Source organism: Coregonus clupeaformis, chromosome 1 (assembly GCF_020615455.1).
Source record: "Coregonus clupeaformis isolate EN_2021a chromosome 1, ASM2061545v1, whole genome shotgun sequence".
In the NCBI taxonomy this organism is placed as follows: domain Eukaryota; kingdom Metazoa; phylum Chordata; class Actinopteri; order Salmoniformes; family Salmonidae; genus Coregonus; species Coregonus clupeaformis.
In genome coordinates this window covers 2,139,348-2,154,795 of record NC_059192.1, presented here as the reverse complement: position 1 = coordinate 2,154,795, position 15,448 = coordinate 2,139,348, and the positions used below count along the sequence as shown (strand labels likewise).

At 43.0% G+C, this 15,448-nt stretch overlaps 1 protein-coding gene across 1 annotated transcript in view; it reads right to left on the bottom strand.

Annotated features, from left to right (window-relative positions):
* Window positions 1-594: 594 nt before the first annotated feature.
* Window positions 595-15,448, bottom strand: part of LOC121568044 (arginyl-tRNA--protein transferase 1) — a 177,054-nt gene continuing 162,200 nt past the window's right edge. The window contains exon 12 of the mRNA XM_041878610.2: window positions 595-1,722. Coding sequence (XP_041734544.2) covers window positions 1,544-1,722 — 179 coding nt within the window. The 3' untranslated portion in view covers window positions 595-1,543. The remainder of the gene's footprint in view (window positions 1,723-15,448) is intronic.

The window sequence follows — 15,448 nt, the reverse complement described above, 5'->3', positions numbered from 1 at the left end:
CTGATTTGGCCTGGCTTGGAACTGCTAGGCTGGCTGCCGTTGACACTCTTTTGGAAGGCTAGAGGCCGTTTGCGTTCATGTTCTGCCAGCTCATATATCTGACACCTGTCGTCTGGACCAACTCAAACAAGCCCTGACTACATCAGAGTGTGTGTGTGTGTTAGTTTTATACAGTGTCAGTCTGTGCAAATTTACACATCTATTTGTGCTTGTTTATGAGGTTGAATTCACAGTGTGTGCTTTGGAATGGATCGCGTGTGTGTGCCTGTCCGTCCATTCAAGGAAATGCCCCTAAAACCCCATTCTCCATTCTCACGGTTCCTTGCAGGCTGGTCTGTACATTATTTGCTTATGTAGCACATGGGGATGTGTGAAACTTACTCCTCAGCCTTAAGTGTCCTGCTTGCGTCGCTTCATTAGCTAGCTTTTGAGGTGGCGCGATCGACTAAGATGCTTGAGGAGGGCGGCCACGTGTGTTTGTGAGGCAGAGGTCCCAAGTTCGGGGCAGGTATGGGCCGAATTGGGAGGAAGTGATACTTGCTAAGCAAGCAGTGTGACATCCTTTACACTTAGAGAGACAACCACAAACGCAAATAAGACATTGGATACCTCATCCCTTTATTTATTTTTAACAAAATAACAGTATCAATAATAAAAGAGCAAATAAAGCTATACATATCAGTGACAGACAAACAAGCATACAGTACACACACAGAAATGTTTGCTTCACAGGAATACAACCAGACCATGTTCATTTCAGTGTGGTTTGTGACCTGGCGTGTATGAGCCCAATCCACATAGGAGTGAAGCAGCAGCTTTCAGATTCACCTTAACTTCACTGAGTCTAGATCAGTACATAGTCAGTATATAGCAGTGAGGATTGGCAGCTAATATCCTCCCTATCTGATCCCAAATCAGTACTGGGAACAAATATGCCGTTTTGTGTTGGGAAGCCCTGCTGTAACGTAAGGTGATGGCTACTGCTGCCTTCAATGTGAAAACAGTGAAAGTCAAACACTTCATGAAATCAAAATTACACTGAAATTAATCTTCCCTGTAACCAAGACTTCCGAGTCTTAATCAATGGGATTGATACTTCACAACTAAATAGAGAACAAATGTTGTTAAACTGAAACCTTTCGTATTATGGCTAAAACTGACATTATCAACCGTGATTCAGATATAATAGCATCGACAGGCTGGCAGGTGAGTGCAATATACGTACATACTTAAGTGCGCTGGTTCGACCTATGTGTAGTAGAGCTAAGCTTAGTGAGGCTATTGTAGAGTGAAGCAGCGGAAAGCACTTACAAAGACAGCGGGACAGACAGAGACACATGGGTCGTATTCATAAGGGCAGTCCAACGCAAAAACGTTTTGCAATGGAAAATGAAAACGAGCGTAGTCCCTTCCTGTTCACGCCTTTTTCTTCCGTTTGGTGCCTAATGAATATGACCCTAGACAGACACATTGCTGGTAGGCGTATTTTGGAGCAGAGTGGATCAAGGAGCAGGGTGGCGGTGGCGGTGGCGGCCCCGGTGGATTACGCCCGGTATAGCAGGATCCTCTCAGCGCATACCTGGCCCACCAGGCCGGCGTACTGCTCTACCTCAGCCTCGTCATTGGAGCCCTTGCGTTTGTGGGCGTAGGCGGCGTAGGACATGACCGTCCGTCTGTACAGCACCAGAGCACGACCCAGGTCCTTCAGTACATGTGTATCACCTGGACAGACAGACACAGACCAGTGGTAAATTCAGTGATGCGAAGCGTTCTGAACATTGAGGATGGAAAGAGACTAAATAGAACATGATTCCCTATTCTACATGACAGACAACGCTATCTGTTCTACACTAAACATTTCTGTTGGAACGTTGGTCCCACTTTAAACGAAGTACATCTTATAAAGCTTTATATAACATACATAAATGCTTCACAAAGCATATGTAATACTCTATAAATGGTGTGTAAACATACATAGTGATGTCACATTTGGCAATTCACCCTACAGTGGGAATGGTTAAGTCACCCTTTATATGACATACGTTTATAGATTTGTGAAGCATTTATATAGTGCTTATGAAGCTTTTATGTATGCTATATAAAGCCTTTATAAGTTGAACTTCTTTAAAGTGGGACTGGAACATTCTGTAACGTTAGGTTACATCCTTATGAACAGGCCCCAGGTAAGGCTCAATCCAATCACAAGACATAACCAAATGCAGACACACAACACACACGTTTCAGAGAACTGGGCCTTCTACTTCGCTGCCTTCTCTTATACACCTCTGTTGGCATGGACAGGTTGTTAGAGCATGGACAATCGATCCAGGAATTCAGGAATCATTAGACCAAGAGCATACATAACCTCCATCTCCTCAGCCCCAATTCCCCATACTTCTAAACCTGGAGACACGGAGGCACGTTGGTCTGAGTTTGGGTTGTTTACAATGCCTCGCTCCTGGCAGGCTCGCCAAACTCCAAGTCTCATTAGGTGCTCAGCATAAAGGCTGCTAGTGAGTTCCCCGAAGACCAGTGAAGAAAGTACTATTTTGAAAAGCAATAACGTTCGAAGGGCTAAAAATGGTCCTCGGGAGAGTTGGGTTGAAAAAAGGGTGAAGAGGTTGGTAACGCCTGCCAGTTAGCGCACAGCAGTGCCAACAGTCAGAAAGGAGGCACAGGGCATTGGGAAATATCATGTCACCTGGGTTTACCATTCTACACACATTAAGGGCCATATTCTGACTTCAGAGCCATGAAATACAACTGGATCCAGAATTTCAAGAGGTCTAAGAACAGTGTCTTGAGGAACCCCTTAACTATGTTTTCCCCCTTTGCAAGTATCTCAATGAATGATATACGCGAAAGTCTGAATTGTGCACACTTACTGTATCTATAGGAATCAGGCCGATACTGTACAAGCCATACACTTTGAGGGCCCAAATCAGTCTATCAATCAGTAGACCACCAATGGCTATATCCTTATCAAGATGTGGTGTAGACTGACCGTTCAGCCACATGTACTGTAGTGCCAGCCGGAAGGAGGGAGACAAACACTGATTCCACACAGGCGGTGCAGCCCCATGGCAACACATGAGCGAAGCAGAAGGAGAGTTATGATTGTTATTAACAGATGAAAAACGCAACCCGCCCCCCTTCATTACTTTACTCTCCCAGCTAGAGCTAAGCCAATGTGGTGCCCAGCTGAGGGTGTTGTACGGTGTGTGTATGTTCTCTTATTGCTCCAATTTTTACTGAAGTTTTAAACTATTCACCCAACTAAGCCACTAAAGCCCATCTCTGGTCTCCAGCTGAAGAGCTATGAGACAGAGGGAAAGAGACAAACAGAGAGACGGCACAAAAATATTGGCACCCTTGCACTTTTTTCAAGTAACTCACAATTTTTCCTAAAAGTAAGTTGAAATTGCCAAAGTACAATTCATAACTTCACTGTTAATATTACATAACCTTTGATTTTGATTCGTAACGTAATATCAATTTAATTCAGAAAATAAACAGAAATGGCAATGACAAAATTATTGACACCCTAGACTTAATATTTGGTAGCACAACCTTTGGTCAAAAATAACTGCAATCAAGCGCTTCCTATAGCCATCGATGAGCTTCCTGCACCTCTGTACTGGCAGTTTGGCCCACTAATCTTGTGCAAACTGCTCCAGTTCTCCCAGATTTGAAGGGTGCCTTCTCCTAACTGCTGTTTTCAGATCTCTCCAGAAGTTCTCAATGGGATTTAGACCTGGACCCACTTCAGAACAGTCCAGCGTTGTGTCTTGAATAATTCCTGGGTACATTTTGAAGTGTGTTTGGGGTCATTGTCCTGCTGGAAGACCCATGACCTTCGACTGAGACCCAGCTTTCTGACACTGGGTCCGACATTGCGCTCCAAAATGCCTTGTATTTCTCCTGATTTCATGATGCCATGCACACTTTCAAGGCACCCAGTGCCAGAGGCAGCAAAGCAACCCCAACACATCACTGAACCTCCTCCATGTTTGACTGTAGGGAAGGTGTTCTTTTCTTTGAAGGCTTCATTTTGTTTTCTGTAAACATAGAGATGGTGTGCTTTACCAAAAAGCTCTAATTTGGTCTCATCTGTCCACAGGATATTCTCCCAGAAGGATTTTGGCATGTCCAGGTGTGTTTTGGCAAATTGCAGTCAGGCTTTTATTATGTCTCTCTCTCAGCAATGGGGTCCTCCTGGGTCTCCTACCATATAACCCCTTTCATCACACCTTTCAGCTACGGATGGTGTGAGTTGAAACTGTCGTACCTTGTGTCCGAAGGTCAGCTTGAATCTGTGTGGCAGTTGATCGAGGTGCTTTCTCCACCATTCGAACAATCCTTCGCTGCAATCTTCCATCAAGTTCTCTCTTGCGGCCACGTCCGAGGAGATTGGCTACAGTGGCATGGGCCTTAAACTTCTTGATAACATTACGTACGATGGAAACAGGAACATCAAGATCTCTGGAGATGGACTTGTAGCCTTGAGATTGTCCATGCTTTGCTACAATAGTGTCTGACCTCCTCAGATAATTATCGGTTTTTCTTTATTTTCACCATGCTAACTGCGGTGCACACAGTGACACAAAACAGGAGAATGAGTCCATTTCTCTATTCACCACAGGTGAGTTCAATTCCAAAGTAAAGGAGAATCACCTGCTTGAAATCAAATTATTGCTAACTATTTCTAGAAGGTGCCAATAATGTTGTCCAGTCCATTTTAGGATTTCTTTGAGGAATAAGCTCAAATTTAGTAAATTATTCCGATTTTCTTGTTTTGTTCAACTGCAAACCAAAGACATACATATGTGGATACCAAAATATTTTGTAATTTCAACAGTTTTCTGGAAGAAAACAAGCAAGGGTGCTAATATATTTGGCCATGACTGTATATAGTGTTGGCATGACATGGCTTTTGATAACCTGCCCACTTACTTTTCCACTTGTAGGGCATTAGTGTGATCTAGATACAGAGCCCTAACAATCCTTTAAATCCATTCACAGTCCATTATGAATATTATGAAAGGAGTGAAGAAGAGGAAGAGGAGAAGAGAGGGATCCAAATGCCCACTAATGACCCACTCTGGATGCTTTCTGACTTCTGTCAACATTATTTTCTTCCACAGCTCAGCACAACATTCTGTTAAATAATATTTCCACTGGGTTTACTGAGAAAGATGGAGGCACTGGAATCAGCCCTTGCGCTCCCAACTTCTTTCTTTCGCTCTCCCTCTTATATTTAGAGAGACATTATTGAATTCACAGTTTTGCTTCATGTTTTATTTAAACATTTGGTTTTCGTCTCAGTTTTTTTCATCTCCTCTAAAATTCTGATTTGTTGAAACCTATTACATCACATCAACTTCAACTTCTTAAACAAAATATCTGCAATATCTCACATCTTTAATATGTGCGCCTGTGGCTTCACAAGAGTAAATAAGTTATGTAACATTTTCACATTCACAATAATTTGACCCAAAATGAGACAAAGGGGCTCATGTTTGGGATAACTGACTGAGGACACAATGCCCATAATGCAATCAGTCTATCAATCTATCTATTAGTACTACATTGATATTGATTACTGCATTGTTGGGTTTAGAGCTTGCAATAAAGGCATTTCACTGTACTTGTGCACATGACATTAAAATGTGAAACTTATCTGGGCCCGTATTCAAAAAGGGCCTCAGAGTAGGAGTGCTGATCTAGGATCAGTTTAGCCTTTTTAGATCATAATGAATCTGATTACAGTGGGGTCCGAAAATAATTGACACCTTTGATAAAGATGAGCAAAAATGACTGAATAAAATAAATAATTTCCCAATTTTTTGGAGCGTACAATATGGCTCAGTATTTGAATTATTTATTTTAAACAGTCATTTTTGCTCATCTTTATTAAGGGTGTCAATCATTTCGGACCCCACTGTATAGGGACATGGGGGGGACCTGATCCTAGATCAGCACTATTTGTTTTAAACTGGCCCTGGCGATGAGGACAGGATGGAGCTCAATGGCGCTGTTAGCAATATGCTATCTGGCATTGAAAAGCGGATGGCGCTCTGTTAGTGATTTTAGCAGGGACACTGTGTGACATTCCTGTGCCTGTCTATCACAGCAATGACAGCAGAATGGAGCTATTTTGCCAGAGGAAAGCAGAGACAAGAGAGAATATTAAACAGTGTCTTTGTCCCAAATGGCATCCTATTCCCTATATAGTTCCCTACTTTTGACCAGAGCCCTATAAAAAATAGTGCACCATGTAGGGAATAGGGTGCCATTTGGGACTCACCCAGCCAGTCATAAACAGAGCTGGAGGATAGAGGCAGAGGCTTTTAGCTGCCCAATTAACCTTGCCAATAACACTGAGCAGAGCTGTCACGAGAGAGGAGACCAGGTCTCTATCTTTCTCTCTCGCTCTCCCTCTCTGTCAGACAATCCAAACATCCGCTTCTCTTATAAACACGGCTCTTTCCCCTTTCCCTCGTTCACTCATTTATTCCCCCATCCATCCATCCCTCTCTTCTCCAGGGCTCCTGCCTGCTGAGTGGCTCCAAACCCGCTCGGTCCATCAGGGCCACCGGATGTCCACTGACAGGGCCGCAGAGGGGGCAAACTGCTTCCAGGTCAGAGGTCAGGGGTAAAGAGGGTAGAGTAGTGTCTCTGGAGTCCTCCATGGTGCAGAGAGGATGCTGGGTAATTTGCAGGCAGCAGAGTTTTTATTCATGTATCCTTTATTTAAGTGACATTGAGATTGATATCTCTTTCAAGTGAGCCCTGGCCAAGACAGCAGCATACAGAATTTATTTGTGGATCCAGAGTGGGTCCGTTTCATGTGGTTTCATCAACGTTGATCAATACAAGATGACCTATCTAAAGGAACGTTAATAAGGCAGAGAGGTGCCACAGATCCAGACAAAAACCAAACGTCTCACTCATTAAAACAGCTCTAAGCTTTACTCTCACTAACTACTTCCATCCATCCTCTCCATCCCTCCCATCTCGGCTCTGACAGGGGGATTTGGAGAGAAGAGGTGAGGAGGAGTGATCTCTCTCAGGATGAAAGGATAGAATGATCCACTTAGAATGAGAGCATTAGTGTTATAGCCAGACCTAGGAGTTAGTGGCATTTGTGATGAGCACAAGTAAAGTGCCTCTGACAACCAGTCAGAGAGAGACAGAGAGACGGACAAGAGGGTGTGAGCCAGACACAGGAAGGCAGACACATGGAGAGAGAGGAGTGTCTGTGTGTGTGCGCGTGCATATTTGTGTGTTATTCCAGAGGGAATCTGTTATTCTGGTTGCTGTCAAACTGGGACTTGTAAAGATGGAGGAGAAGAAGGCCTCAGTATCTCCTTCTCTGAAAGCGGATTGGCACCATGTGGCCAAGCTTTACTACCCAAACATACGCTTTCAATAAACAGCACAAGCTAAAGCACAGCAAGACCACAGACACTCTGCTGAGAGGGGAGAGAGAGAAGTGTGTGTGTTGGGAGAGGAGTGTGTGTGTTGAGAAAGAGGAGTGTTTGTGTGTTGGCGCTGGTCTGCGGCACTTAAAGGAATACTTTGGGACTGTGTCAATGAAGCCCTTTATCTACTTCCCCAGAGTCATATGAACTCGTGGATACCATTTTTATGTCTCTGCGTCCAGTATGATGGAAGTTAGAGGTAGTTTCACAAGCTAGCGTTAGCACAACGCTATGGTAACAGCTAGAATGCTGACTTCCAGTCATTGCGCTAAGGCTAGTTAGCAACTTCCATCCAACTGCACGTAGAGACATAAAAATGGTATCCACAAGTTCATCGGACTCTAGGGAAGTAGATACAGGGCTTCATTGCCAACATCCCGAAGTATCTCTTTAAGGGACCCACACTTTAACAAGTGTTTACCCTGTGGAGATGGCAATTTTCCTATGTCTCTGTCAAGCAAACAGAGATTATGACAGTGTATGTGAGTGTGTGCATTAATTTTATTTTATTTTATTTAACCTTTACTTAACCAGGTAAGCCAGTTGAGAACAAGTTCTCATTTACAACTGCGACCTGGCCAAGATAAAGCAAAGCAGTGCGATAAAAACAACAACAACAGAGTTACATATGGGGTAAAACAAAACATAAAGTCAAAAATACAACAGAAAATATATATACAGTTTGTTCAAATGTAGCATGTTATGGAGGTAAGGCAATAAATAGGCCATAGTGCAAAATAATTACAATTAGTATTAACACTGGAATGATAGATGTGCAAGAGATGATGTGCAAATAGAGATACTGGGGTGCAAATGAGCAAAATAAATAACAATATGGGGATGAGGTAGTTGGGTGGGCTAATTTCAGATGGGCTGTGTATAGGTGTAGTGATCGGTAACGTGCTCTGACAACTGATGCTTAAAGTTAGTGAGGGAGATAAGAGTCTCCAGCTTCAGAGATTTTTTAAATTCGTTCCAGTCATTGGCAGCAGAGAACTGGAAGGAATGGCGGCCAAAGGAGGTGTTGGCTTTGGGGATGACCAGTGAGATATACCTGCTGGAGCGCATACTACGGGTGGGTGTTGCTATGGTGACCAATGAGCTAAGATAAGGCGGGGATTTGCCTAGCAGTGATTTATAGATGGCCTGGAGCCAGTGGGTTTGGCGACGAATATGTAGTGAGGACCAGCCAACAAGAGCGTACAGGTCACAGTGGTGGGTAGTATATGGGGCTTTGGTGACAAAACGGATGGCACTGTGATAGACTACATCCAATTTGCTGAGTAGAGTGTTGGAGGCTATTTTGTAAATGACATCGCTGAAGTCAAGGATCGGTAGGATAGTCAGTTTTACGAGGGCATGTTTGGCAGCATGAGTGAAGGAGGCTTTGTTGCGAAATAGGAAGCTGATTCTAGATTTAACTTTGGATTGGAGATGCTTAATGTGAGTCTGGAAGGAGAGTTTACAGTCTAACCAGACACCTAGGTATTTGTAGTTGTCCACATACTCTAGGTCAGACCCGTCGAGAGTGATTCTAGTCGGGTGGGCGGGTGCCAGCAGCGTTCGATTGAAGAGCATGCATTTAGTTTTACTAGTGTTTAAGAGCAGTTGGAGGCTACTGAAGGAGTGTTGTATGGCATTGAAGCTCGTTTGGAGGTTTATTAACACAGTGTCCAATGAAGGGCCAGATGTATACAAAATGGTGTCGTCTGCGTAGAGGTGGATCTGAGAGTCACCAGCAGCAAGAGCGACATCATTGATATACACGGAGAAAAGAGTCGGCCCAAGATTTGAACCCTGTGGCACCCCCATACAGACTGCCAGAGGTCCAGACAACAGGCTCTCCGATTTGACACATTGAACTCTATCTGAGAAGTAGTTGGTGAACCAGGCGAGGCAGTCATTTGAGAAACCAAGGCTATTTAGTCTGCCAATAAGAATGCGGTGGTTGACAGAGTCGAAAGCCTTGGCCAGGTCGATGAAGACGGCTGCACAGTACTGTCTATTATCGATCGCGGTTATAATATTGTTTAGGAGCTTGAGCGTGGCTGAGGTGCACCCATGACCAGCTCGGAAACCAGTTTGCATAGCGGAGAAGGTACGGTGGGATTCGAAATGGTCGGTGATCTGTTTGTTAAGTTGGCTTTCAAAAACTTTCAAAATACTAAATAAAGTATAAGTAATACCAGAGAACCTGTTCTAATTTTAAAAAAATTGTAAAGCCTTTAATATACAGTTGAAGTGGGAAGTTTACATACACTTAGGTGGAGTCATTAAAACTAGTTTTTCAACCACTCCAAAAATGTCTTGTTAACAAACTATAGTTTTGGCAAGACGGTTAGGACATCTACTTTGTGCATGACACAAGTAATTTTTCCCAAAATTGTTTACAGACAGAATATTTCACAAACAATTCACTGTATCACAATACCAGTGGGTCAGAAGTTTACATACACTAAGTTGACTGTACCTTTAAAAAGCTTTGAAAATTCCAGAAAATGATGTCATGGCTTTAAAAGCTTCTGATAGGCTAGTTGACATCATTTGAGTCAATTGGAGTTGTACCTGTGGATGTATTTCAAGGCCTACCTTCAAACTCAGTGCCTCTTTACTTGACATCATGGGAAAATCAAAAGAAATCAGCCAAGACATCAGAAAAAAATGTAGACCTCCACAAGTCTGGTTCATCCTTGGGAGCAATTTCCAAACGCCTGAAGGTACCACGTTCATCTGTACAAACAATAGTATGCAAGTATAAACACCACGGGACCACGCAGCTGTCATACCGCTCAGGAAGGAGACGTGTTCTGTCTCCTAGAGATTAACGTACTTTGGTGCGAAAAGTGCAAATCAATCCCAGAACAACAGCAAAGGACCTTGTGAAGATGCTGGAGGAAACAGGTACAAAAGTATTTTTTATCCACAGTAAAACAAGTCCTATATCGACATAACCTGAAAGGCCGCTCAGCAAGGAAGAAGCCACTGCTCCAAAACCACCATAAAAAAGCCAGACTACAGTTTGCAACTGTACATGGGGACAAAGATCGTACTTTTTGGAGAAATGTCCTCTGGTCTGATGAAAAAAAAATAGAACTGTTTGCCCATAATGACCATCGTTATGTTTGAAGGAAAAGGGGGAAGGCTTGCTAGTCGAAAAACACCATCCCAACCGTGAAGCACGGCGGTGGCAGCATCATGCTGTGGGGGTGCTTTGCTGAAGGAGGGACTGGTGCACTTCACAAAATAGATGGCATCATGATGAAGGAAAATTATGTGGATATATTGAAGCAACATTTCAAGACATCAGTCAGGAAGTTAAAGCTTGGTCGCAAATGGGTCTTCCAAATGGACAATGACCCCAAGCATACTTCCAACGTTGTGGCAAAATGGCTTAAGGACAACAAAGTCAAGGTATTGAAGTGGCTATCACAAAGCCCTGACCTCAATCCTATAGAAAAGTTGTGGGCAGAACTGAAAAAGTGACTCAGTTTCACCAGCTCTGTCAGGAGGAATGGGCCAAAATTCACCCAACTTATTGTGGGAAGCTTGTGGAAGGCTACCCGAAACGTTTGACCCAAGTTAAACAATTTAAAGGCAATGCTACTAAATACTAATTGAGTGTATGTATGTATGTTGTAGGCCCTCCTGTAGCTCAGTTGGTGGAGCATGGCGCTTGCAACGCAAGGGTTGTGGGTTCGTTTCCCAAGGGGAGCCAGTATGAAAAATGTATGCACTCACTAATTGTAAGTCGCTCTGGATAAGAGCGTCTGCTAAATGACTAAAATGTCAAAATGTAAACTTCTGACCCACTGGGATTGTGATGAAAGAAATAAAAGCTGAAATAAATCATTCTCCCTACTATTATTCTGACATTTCACATTCTTAAAATAAAGTGGTGATCCTAACTGACCTAAGACAGGGAATCTTTACTAGGATTAAATGTCAGGAATTGTGAAAAACTGAGTTTAAATGTGTTTGACTAAGGTGTATTTAAACTTCCGACTTCAACTGTAAAGGTGCAGTGAGATGAGTTGGACGATACTTTTTTCGTCAATCATCTTGAAAAACGTATACTTAAAATCTGAAAATCAACCAATGTCAGCCTTGAAATGCTTTATTATCCAAATGTTGAAGTGCGTGTGGGCGACGGAGAAACAAAATGGTGCAGTTTGAGGCCATGTGGCAGAGTGATGCGGGCGCTGGAGATGGGAGTGTGAGCAGGTGGTTCTGTGCAGGTGTGTTGTAGTTGTTTTTGTATGTGTATGTTTTGTATTTTCTAAAAATATCAAATAAAATCTTCCAAAAAAACCTTGCAACACACGCATCTGATTATTCATTATGAACAGGATTTATTTGATTTATTTCGTTTATGTTCTTCATTGTAACCACAATGTCACAAAAAACTGAACACACACAACATGAGCAGATTAACTTGGTCAAAACATTTCTTTATTAAAGCCTATCAGAAAGATCCAAAGCCACAAATGAGTGAGTCACTCAGCTTTATGCTGACAAATATAGCTTTATGCTGCAAAATAGCCTACTAAATAGGCCAAACTAAAATTAATTTATTAAATTGCCTAAATAAACCAGTACATTTAATTAATAAATTAAATAGCTCAGGTCTTGAAAATATGGGCAACCTTTTTCCCCTCCCTGTCCTCTCTGGACTCTCTTTCATTCAGTTTCTTCTTCACATAAGCAAAGAAGGACTGACTTTATTTAGAGGGGCCATCACTCTTTCACACTGTGGTAAATAAAGCCAGTTTGTTATTTAGAATTTTTCTGTCTGTTTTTAGAGGGAGAGAAACCAAAAGCCCACTGTGCCGATTTTTCGAAAATCGTCAGTCCACATGTCAAGTGTAATTGCGCCATTGTATTTACTCAAGTTCTCTCTCAACTCCGGGACCACCCACCAGCTATTTTGTTGATGCATGATGCAGGACTCTAGTGCCAGATAAGAGAGACTCTTGGACTGAAACATTCACACCTCCATTAATTTACGAAAAGATTGTCAATTTGTGCCACAGTTCAGACAACCGATAGATCAGCATTCTAACTCCCCCTTGTGATAGTGTGGTGCAATGACAGAATGACGCAATTGACCACAATCTGCCACCATCTACCACAAAAGGTCGCGGCATAAGCTCTAAACTTTTAATTGAGGAACCACTGTACTCAAAACGGAAGGCCCACAGCGTCATCAAGGACCCCACACACTCCAGCCACGAGCTGTTCACTCCCTTAGTCAGGCAGACGGTATCGGCATGAGGTCTGACATCAACAGGCTCAGAGATAGTTTCTATCTACAAGCCATCAGACTGCTGAACACTTTAACTGGACTGACCACCTGCTCTGATTCCCAACACCTTAGCAAACATGCACTGACTCACGCACACACCCATACAGACGTACAGACATCCACACACACACACGATAACTGCTGCTACCAGTCTCTCCCCTCTTCCAAAACACATGTAAATATTGGACTTACATTATTTATTATTGTTGGTGCATTGTCGAGAAGGAACCTGCAAGTAACCTTTTCTTTGGACGGTCTACACCATGTGTATCCCATACATACGACTAATAAAACTTGACACTAGAATTAAGGGGTTAATGGTAATGTGGCTCTGGTGAAACAAGCCATAGGCTATGTCTGTCTATAAGAGTTATAATATAGTCTACTAAAAATGTCAAGGGATAGTTACATACTGGCATTTGGATGATCGGCACTTGACAATGCAGCAGACATCATTAACCCATGGGTTATGGTTGATGGACAATCTCCATTAAAAGTGCTTTTCAGTCCAGGACTAGGTTTAATCTGGGTCTGGGAAACTCTACAAGGTAGTGAGAGCAGTGCTCCTCCAAGGCTCAACTGGTAGAGTAGAGGGCGTCTCTTCTGTAGTGAGAGAGCAGGGTGTAAAGCATAGAGATAGTATCTATAGAACGGACATCACCATTCAAGACTATGGTCTGTGAGGAGTTCTAGTAATTCTATTTCTATGGCGCAAGGACCGTTGGGACTGCATAAACTCACGTTCTACTTTACTTTAATGCTAAACCCATTTTATTTCAGAACAGAGAGGAACATGGGACTAAATATCCTCCTGGTTTTATTTAGGGAGAGAGGATAACCATAGAGATCTCTACTATAACATTCCATTTAATTTTGTGGGGATAACTCACAAGTTGACAGGCCGCCAATTAAGCCTCACCACCTTGGCCACAAACCCTTCCCAGCATGCCGTGCTCCTAGGCTTTTCACTATGGTGGCACGGAGCAGGCTGACCACATGACCGCCTACTATATTTCTGTAAAGAAAGAACAGTTACAGACACAGCTAGCTAGTCACAACCCCAAGAGTGCAGGCAGAGGCAGGGTCAGTTTTTCCGTAGCCGTTCCCCAGGGCATGCGCTCTACCTCCCTGCATGGCACTAGCTCCAACCATGACCTCACTCTTGACAGAATAATAGAGCACTGTCTGTCTCTCTCCCGCACTTTTCATGTCCCTCTACCTCCCTCACTCTCACTTCTCGTCTCTCTCTCCACCTCCCTCCCTCCATCTCTCACTCCCTCTCTTATGACACCAACACTCCTTTCTCTCTACCTACCTCACTTTTCCTCTCACTCTTTCACTGCCTCCCCGCTCGCGCTCCTGTGTCCCTCTACTGCATTTCACCTCCCTCTCTCCACCAATCACTTACCTTCCTCTCTCTAGAGTAGACCTTTCCCTTTTTAAACAAAAGGTCCTGTGCACTGATGACACAATGTCTCTTCCATTACCCCCTCTATACACACATCCACTGTCCACACACAAACACGGAAACGCATACACTTACACACCCATGGGGAATGCCCATGCATGCGTTCACACACACACAGAAACACACGCACTAGTACACACACACACCTCTGCCTGCCAAGAACAATGCTACCACTTGCCCCTACTCACCATCCCACCTCTCTGAAGACCCCCAGCCAAGAAATTGGACAAACAAACAGTACACTGTTCAGCTTTCTCGTCATATGTATATAATTCCTGTAAGATGAAAAATGTTGCACAAGCCCTGCGCTTTTAAATTGGCTGTGTTCCTATAGAATTAGCGCTTGTTTAGAGCGCCACCATTAGGTAAAATATATATTTGTTTTCGTAAAAAATAGGGGAGGGTTATCAAACTTTTTTTTCTTGCTTTGGGGAGGTTTTCTATTTATTTATTGGGCATAGGGGAGGGTAGTGCGTTTTTCCCCTGGTTTACATTCCCTCTTTTGCAAGTTTTACTACAGTATCTAATTTCTTCCATCCTAGCCAAATGTCCTCATCTGCTTGCATGCACCTCCCATATACAGTGCCTTCGGAAAGTATTCAGACCCCTTGACTTTTTCCACATTTTGTTACTTTACAGCCTTAACCTAAAATTGATTAATTTTTTTATCATCAGCAATCTACACACACAATACCCCATAATAACAAAGCGAACAGGTTTTTAGAAATTTTACCAAATGTATTAAAAATAAAAAACAGAAATAACTTATTTACATAAGTATTCAGACCCTTTGCTATGAGACTCGAAACTGAGCTCCTGGTGCATCCTATTTCCATTTATCATCCTTCAGATGTTTCTACAACTTGATTGGAGTCCACCTGTGGTAAATTCAATTGATTGGACATGATTTGTAAATGCACACACCTTTCTATTTAAGGTCCCACAGTTCACAGTGCAAGTCAGAGCAAAAACCAAGCCATGAGGTTGAAGGAATTGTCTGTAGAGCTTCTAGACAGGATTGTGTCGAGGCACAGATCTGGGGAAGGGTACCAAAAAATTTCTGCAGCATTGAAGGTCCCCAAGAACACAGTGGCCTCAATCATTCTTAAATGGAAGAAGTTTGGAACCACCAAGACTCTTCCTAGAGCTGGCCACCCGGCCAAACTGAGCAATCGGGGGAGAAGAGCCTCCTCT